Source organism: Vicia villosa, linkage group LG6 (genome assembly GCF_029867415.1).
Source record: "Vicia villosa cultivar HV-30 ecotype Madison, WI linkage group LG6, Vvil1.0, whole genome shotgun sequence".
NCBI lineage: Eukaryota > Viridiplantae > Streptophyta > Magnoliopsida > Fabales > Fabaceae > Vicia > Vicia villosa.
Window position 1 is genome coordinate 41991121 of NC_081185.1, and position 8668 is coordinate 41999788.

The 8668-nt window shown below is 36.2% G+C and overlaps 1 protein-coding gene across 1 annotated transcript; it reads left to right on the forward strand.

Annotated features, from left to right (window-relative positions):
• The first annotated feature begins 5455 nt into the window (after window positions 1–5455).
• On the forward strand, window positions 5456–7063 carry LOC131613584 (uncharacterized). Its single transcript, XM_058885241.1, has 3 exons — window positions 5456–5591; window positions 5655–6288; window positions 6397–7063. The coding sequence occupies exons 1-3, from the start codon at window positions 5456–5458 to the stop codon at window positions 7061–7063; spliced, it is 1437 nt and encodes a 478-aa protein (XP_058741224.1).
• Window positions 7064–8668: the final 1605 nt, after the last annotated feature.

The following is an 8668-nucleotide window of genomic DNA, read 5'->3' on the forward strand; positions in this document are numbered from 1 at the left end:
AGTCGCCGCCCTAAGGGAACATGGTAAGCATATAGTAAGAGATAAGCAAAAGCAACAAGCAAGGTAGGTGACTTAATGAAGTCCCTAACCAAGTCTACTCCTAAGAGAGACTACACACAATGAATCCCAAGAGAAAACAATCCACAAAAGATGGAGGAAGAACAAACAATCGTCGCCTCTTAAACTAACAACAATCAAAGTGTGAAAGAAGAGGCAAAGCATGAGAAAGAGGGAAGAAAGCCCTAGGGCAGTAGAAAACCAAGGAAATTAGTGTCCTAAATCAAACACAAAAGCATCATAACATCTCACAAAAATATTCACAAGAAATTACCAAAGTGTCGCATGAATCATTACTTAACAATTAGCGAACAAACTTGTATCAATTAGTCAAAAAAAAAAAGAAAATGAACACATGGCCTAAGCTTGAGTTCAGTAGCATTACATTGCATTTATAGGTCTAAGACCTTATACCAATCTATGTTAGTCAATTAGCTTGAAACAACACAAAGTTCTAACAAAAACTAGACAAAACTAGGTCAAAACTAGTTAGTAAGTTCAAATGGTGAATGAAGTTAGACAAATGTAATAAAATTATGGAAGTCAGTAACTAATAACCTCTAATAGGTGTCTAAACAATCATGGAATCATGTCAAGAAGTCTCATACAAAATTATAGGTCATTTGGACAAGTTTTGATACAATCGTTAGCCGAAAGCAAGTTATTTACATGTAAGAAAGGAAAATTCAAGTAAAATAAGAAGAAACGATTTAAAAATCTAATTCCAGGTCTTAGGACCTCTAAGAATCCCTAATTATATGTACAAAAAAGATCCAAGGCTATTGCATAAATGCAAAGCAAATTATAGGTCAAATTCGCATGGTTATCCGTTTAGAAATGCACATTAATCGGGTATAGAAAACCTAATGCAAACCTAACCAAAACACGGAATTGGACTTTTATTTTTTACACACAATATGGTATATGAGTCTACTGATATCACACAAAAAATGGCAATTAAATTCTATTCCTAAGGTTTTTAACCAAATTATATTGCAAAACATATCAAACATAAAAAGAGAATGAACATATGTGAAGGAAAGATTTATTAAAAATAGTAAACTAAATTCTAAAAATCTATAAAAAATACTACATTTACCTACACACATTAAAATATCTAAAACATATTTTTGCATATTTTTTATTTAAGTGAAAACGAGTTTATGAATCAAAAGTTAGAAGAGAAACAAAATTGAAATAAAAGTGAATTTAAAGCAAGCAGGAGGTGCATTAGAAATTGAGACATGAACTGGAATTCAATTATAAGGCGCATGGGCCTGAACCTGGATGGTGTAAAAACGAAAATGTCTGGCCCATTAACATATAACACCACCATTCATTTATTCATTTTATTTATCCATCCTTTTTTATTCTGTTTCATTTGATTTCCATTTTCTACAACATGTGACAATTATTATTCATATGTGTCGCACCCTAAATTTTGACCTAAGTTTTTTTTCATCTGATTCATTCATATTAGCATCGATCAATTCATCCACATCCATATTAAGTTTCGACTTCGCGTGTTGTGTCTTTTTTTATTATTAGTATGAAATTCACAATTAATTTGTCATCATTTCAATTAACAATTTATTTTATTTTCGCGTATTGAGTTCAACTTTTGCATCTTGAATTCAATTCTATCATGACATATTTTATTTCTTTTTTTTTTAATAAATTAACTTGCTTTTTTCTCTTTAAGATTCTATTTTTTAGATTGAATTAACAATTAAATTATTATTTAATTATTATTTTCAATTTAAGTTTAGAATTAAAAAGAAAATCATATTAACTAAGTTTAATACTTTTTTTTTATATAGAACATTAGTAAATTTCCATTTTTACAGCATTCTTTTATGAGGCCCATTCATAAAAAATACACTAGGCCCATTACATACACAAAAGAACAAAAAAAGATGTTGTTTCCCTCTTCACCAAAACTTCCCACGCCAGACAACCTTGCTGTCCACCACTCTGCATAAAGGTCCAAGGACCTGCTCCAATCTGCAGCAATAGTCCAAGAATTGCACCAAAATGGTCTATACAAATACCTGCATCAAAACGGTGAAAAAGCAGTATATCAGAAAATAGCAGAAGGAAACTTAGCAAGCAAGAGTCAAGTTTCAAATTTCCCCCCCAAAGTTTTAACAAAGGCACTATATAAACAAGACTAACAGAGCCATAAGGGAAGAAACCCTAGGAATCGGCAGCCACACTTGACCAAAAGAAACCCTAGAGATTTCTGAAAACAGAGAATCAACAATCACGTTCTACTACCAAAAAACCCTAATACAAAACCTGCTGAAACTTTCCTCAACAAACTCAGTAAGCCTCACCATCGAGATTCGTTCTCAATTGTGTCTCACATAAACTCACACAACCCGTTTTCTAAACCTCCACGCCCTAAACACTCAACCACCAACATTAAACCTTACATACAGCTCTGATAAACCAAGATCATACTCATAACCTCAACTTTCACTATACTCCACTCATCATCTTCAATTTACCTTCACACAATACCTTAACTATACTCAGAAACCTCACTAAAAATCTTTAACCATCATCAGCATCATTCAATCACTTGACCTCCCTCCCTCGGTTCAGAGCAGCAACAATAACAACCGAGCCAAAATCGTAGCAGAGCAGGAACACGCACAAATCAGAGAAGGAGTAAATCGAAGAAAGTTAAGACGAAGCTGAGATGTAACGTACCTGGTTTGCATTTTTGTTATTTCATTTGCAATCAATTTCCCTTTGCTCTTGTAACTTGTAATTTGTGTCTGAAATATTGAAAAACATTGGGGTATTTGGGGTTCTTGCTGAGAATTGGGATTGTATGTTTCGATTGTTTGAGTTTTGTTGTTGTTGAACTGAGACGAGAGAGATGAAATCGAGAGCATAGTGAGAAAGACGATGCGAGATATTAGAGGAAGAGAGATTCGAAGGTAGCGAGAGATTTTCGTATATTGTTGTTGTTTCATTTACAGAAGCGATAAGTCGTTCTCAGAGCAGAGAGGGAGAGAACGAAATTAGAGAGGCGGACAAGGTTCTGGCTTCTTAGGGTTTCAACCATTTGGGCCAAATCTTTACGGCCCGTTGTCTTCTTTTTTTTTTTTTTATAACACCCCATCATTTTTTTTGTTTGTTAATTAATCAATATTTGTTTAAAATAATAAATCTTATTAACCAAACTTTGACTACTTTAGTTAATTTTTAGTTAATTTGATTAAATAGTCAAATGCCGTTTTAGTTGGTTAATTAAATGATTTTCACCAATAAAATTCAAAACCTTAAAAAAATGTTTTAATAATCAAATTGAGTTTTGTCAATAATGGATGAAAAGAAGGGTTTGTACGTACTTGTACAAGTTGTTCTAAAGCATTTAGGCGATGGCCGTTAAGCCTTTGTTTGAATGCTTAGATTCCATTAAGGACTCATTCAAACTCGATTTGCCTCTTTTACAAAAAACTCTAAAAATAATTTCAACTCATCGTTATTTTCATCGCCCAAGTGCGAATATTTTCATGACAAATCTTGGTCAATACCAAGTTCCTTTTTTTCAATCAAAATGCTTTTACAATCGAATTGAGTTGAGTCCACAATAGATGAAATTAGAAGGGTTTGTACGTACTTGTACAAGTTGTTCTAAAAACATTTAGGCGATGGCCGTTAAGCCTTTGTTTGAATGTTTGTATTTCATTAAGGACTCCACAAAACTCAAGTCGTTTCAATCTCTTTCATCATCCAAGAGGGGTTTGTACGTACTTGTACAAGTTGCTCTTTCAAGCATTTAGGCGATGGCCGTTAAGCCTTTGTTTGAATGCTTGTATCCCATTAAAGACTTCATCAAGCTCAATTTAACAAATGCTCTTTCAAGTATTTTAGGCGATGGCCGTTAAGCCATTGTTTGAATGCTTGAATTCCACTTTTTTTCATAAAAATTTTAATTCAAAACTCATCTTCTCTTTGCCCAAGTGCAAATCTCGCCCAAGTGCGAACCACATTCAAAAAACTCGTCTTCCCGCCCAAGTGCAATTAGACCCATAAAATTTACCAACAAATTCGTAGTTCTTTCGAACTACAATCGCTCTGATTCTTCCATTGAAGATATGTAGGCACAAGACTCAAATGTCTTGGCGAGCACACTAAATAAAAAAACATAATATCGTAGCCCCGAACTACGAACGCTCTGACTTTCCCATTGCACAAGGGAATACGTAGGCACAAGACTCAAATGTCTTGGCGAGCATAATAATAAAAAACCCAAATCTCGTTTCTTTCTTGTCCATATAATAAATAGAACGCAAGTAAATAATAAGCTAACAATCGATCACAAGAATAACTAAATGGGTCCCATCGAGTACGATGGAGGTAAGGGGTGCTAATACCTTCCCCTTACTTAACCGACTCCAGAACCCAAATTTGGTTGCGAAGACCATCTTTGTCCATTTCATTTAATTTGTGGGTTTTATCAATATTTTCCCATTCCCATTGGAATAAATGAAATTTGGTGGCGACTCTATTTGTACCAATTTCGTGGCGATGATTTTTTGACCCGCGACAGCTGGCGACTCTGCTGGGGACTTATCCCTAAAGAGAGTCAACCCTAATTTAGTTTTTATTGTGATATTTATTAGGTTTATTTATTTTCTTCTTTATTGTCTTTATTATATCTTTGTTTGATTTCTTATTATTGTGGTTGGAATCTCTTGATTATTGGCGCATGTGAGAGAAAGCTCTTCACCCGAGCTCGAGTGACACGTAAGATAAGATGGTGGTCTAGTATTAAACTTGCTTGACGTAGTGTCAAGTGGGAGGTACTAATACCCCGCCTAGAGTAGGTCCTTTGAGAAGATGTCTTTGGTTGAGTAAGTTATTTACTCGAGCGATGACGTTTTCAATTTGGATCGTTAACTCTAGGGACCTTTAGAAAACCCTGAAACCATGACTTTTAGGAAATGGTGGTTTCGCACCCAACTTGCGTAACGTAACTATTATTGTGGGTATGTGCGAAAACCACACTCAGAATAGGCTTCGTTTGAAAACACAGTTGGATGGTAAGTTATTTACTAGATGACTGAGTTTTCAAAAGGAGTTTGTAACTCTGAGAACCGTGTCTAGAACCTTTCCAACATAAAAACCTTAGACTATGTGCCAAGTAATTTGAATTTTCTATCCAATTGATTGGAAATCCATTACTTGTGAAATTATACATGATATGATATGGCATTCATTTTTGCATTAAAAACAAACAAAAAATCATCATCGTGCATCTGCATTCATTTGCATTCTCATCCCAAAATCCATTACTCATACCTTTCTTTACCCAACAGTAATAAGGCAAGCTAATTTCCAAACATCCTTATCAGACGCGAAGTGTTACTCGACAGAAAAGATGGAAGATCTTGAACAAGAGAATCATGAATTCCGTGATGAAGTAACTACTCTCCGTGTCGGTGTGGAAAGATTGACTGCTTTGGTGGAAAGCTTAGTGGCTGCTCGGAATCAGCCAACACCTCCTCCATCTCCCCGTGCCACTTAAACTGAAGTCCAGACTACTACGATTTGTGAAGTTTCTACTGCTACTGTTTCAGTGACCCTTACTGCTGGTCCCTCTCACTTTCAAATTCCTAATGGCTACCCTGGGGGCATGTCTTACAACTTTGTGCCAGAGGGATACCATCCTGTCACTGGAGCTTCCCAAGTTACTCCTATAATGACTATGACTCCGCCTCTGGTACATACCGTACCACAAACTCAGGAACCCATTTTCCAAGTTGAGCCCAATGAAAGAAATGAAGCTAATGATGATTTCCAAGACCAATTTCAAGAGATGCGAAAGGAGATTAAGGCCCTCAAAGGGAAGAACTCATTTGGAAAGAATGCTTATGACATGTGTCTTGTGCCAAATGTGAAAATACCTGCCAAGTTTAAAGTGCCTGATTTTGAAAAGTATAAAGGGAATTTGTGTCCTCAGAGCCACTTAACCATGTACTGCAGAAAGATGGCCACTCATACTGATGATGATAAGTTATTGATTCACTATTTTCAAGATAGTCTAACTGGTGCTGCTTTGAGATGGTACATGGGATTGGATAGTACTCATATCAGTTCTTTTGATGACCTTGTGGAAGCATTCATTCGACAATACAAGTATAATGTTGACATGGCTCCTGACAGAGACCAACTCCGAGCCATGGCACAGAAAGAGAAAGAGTCTTTCAAAGAGTATGCACAAAGATGGCGTGAGGTTGCCGCCCAAATCTCTCCTCCCATGGAAGAAAAAGAGATGACCAAAATGTTTTTAAAGACTCTAAGCTCATTTTACTATGAGAGGATGGTTGCAAGCGCTCCGACCGACTTCACTGAAATGGTGAATATGGGAATGCGATTAGAAGAAGGTGTACGAGAGGGACGTTTGACTATGGAATCTGGATCGTCGACTGAAACCAAGAAATATGGGAACAACTTTCAGAAGAAATGGGAAGATGAAACTATTGCTTTCGCAATTGATGGTGGGGAGCCTCAAAACTCACATTCCTACCAACCCTTAGCTTATCAGCAAGCACCATTCATACCATACGATCAGTATCCATATGTTGCAGCCGCACACTTCAGGCAACCATACCAACAGCCGTGGGCAGCTCCTCCTCGTAGCTCTTCACAGAATGCTCCACAGAATGCAGCTCAGAATGAGAATCGTCAACTGAATCAGAATAGAGCTCCAAGGAATCAGCAGAAGGAGGATCGCCGCATTGACCCAATTCCTATGACCTACGCTCAGCTATGGCCATATCTAATTGAGAAGAAAGCAATAGCTCCCAGACCAACCCGACCTGCAAAGTTTCCATTTCCTAAGGAATACAATCCAAACGCCAAGTGTGATTTTCATAGTGGGATATCAGGTCACTCCATTGAAGATTGCAATGTCCTGAAGGAAAAAGTTCAAGATCTGGTTGACAAAAAGATGCTCTCTTTCAAGGATATTGGTCCTATGCCATGATCAGTGTTGAGACACCAAGAACATTCCTAAAGCCAATGGATCAAAGCAGATCATTGAGCCACTTTTTATCATTTGCATTTACGTTTTTTCGCTTGTTTGTTAAGTGTTTATTTGCTTTTGAACATTGTTAACTTTAATGGTAACATTAATGAAATGAGCATGCAAGTTCTGAATCAGTCCATTCGTATTCACTCTTCCTTTATTTTATTTTATTTTATTTTATTTTTGTTTTCTAAAAAATATGAAAAAATATGTTTATGTTTCTCCCATTTCCTTTTCTTTATCATACTTTTGTTTAAGCAAGTATTGGAGGGAGGATGACGATAAACGAAATACCCAATTTGCATCAGTGTGCTTTCAAATAAAACTTTGTTGATGATGTACAGGCATTCTTTCAAATCCCCAAACACTGGAGATATAAGGATGATAATCCCTCGTTAACCCCTTTTGAGCCTTAGAAGTAGGTGTTTTCTTTTCGCGCGAAATTGAAACCCTTAATCAAAACCTGGGGCAGGGTAGTTGTTCAGTTAAGGTGATTTATTCATAAGATTTCCAAGAAAATCATTCTATGGGAACCATTCCCGATTGGATATTCAACTGTATCCTCTCTTCGTACACAATGTCGAAGAACTAATGAATATTCAAAACTCATAACGGTTGTCTTTCTTGAACCATCAATCTGGCAGTCATACTTCTCTCTAATCATTGAACAAATGTCACACGAGTTGTTCAAACAAAAAAAAACTATCAAAGAAAAGCCCGCTAAGTCAAAACCTAAAAAGGAGACTTAGGCAAAAAAAAGTAGGGATACAAAAAAAAATCAAAAAAAGATCATTGTCAAAAGAAAAAAACAAGCTTGTGTGACTTCCAAAGAAGAATAGGTGTCTGCCACATTAGAATCCATTGGTTCTCAAACATCATATGCAAATACTCTTGGAATTTGACAGTTAACGGAACTTAGGACTGAAGAACATCACGAAGAATGGGTGGGTTAAAATTAAAATTTGAGCCTATATCCTTTGTTTCTTAAACCGTGAACCTGGCCACATTACAACCTTCAAAAGTCCTAATTGAAGCAAGGTTTCTTTTGAAATCATACTGAAGCAAGGTTGCGTTAACCTGACTCTTGAATATTTGCTAATCATTTGTTTCGATACCACGTTATCACATCATCCTTCATATCTTGATTTTCAAACTTTCATCCTCATCAGGATTTATTCATCGTATACCACAGTTTCATTTCAATGAATGATTTGTTTCAAAATTTGCATGCACGTCGCATTAAAATTACCATTTCTGAATAGAATAGTTTCATTTGCAAATCAACACTTTCCATCAAGGAAGTTCAAACAATAGAAATCAATTGAAGAGCCCAAAGTAGAATCATCAGGGTTGCATCACTTCACAAGTCCTTCACTCAGGGGAACTCCTTTTCAAAGTTCCAAGCACTGGGGCAATTCATTTCAAAGTTCCCGAACATTTGGGGCATGTCATCTCAGGATCATCAGTTTGAATCCAAATTTTGTTGAAGCACGTTTCTCTATATACTCAGCATTCTGGGGCAAATCAAGGCCAAGACATTTCCTTCAAGCATTCCAAGCAGGC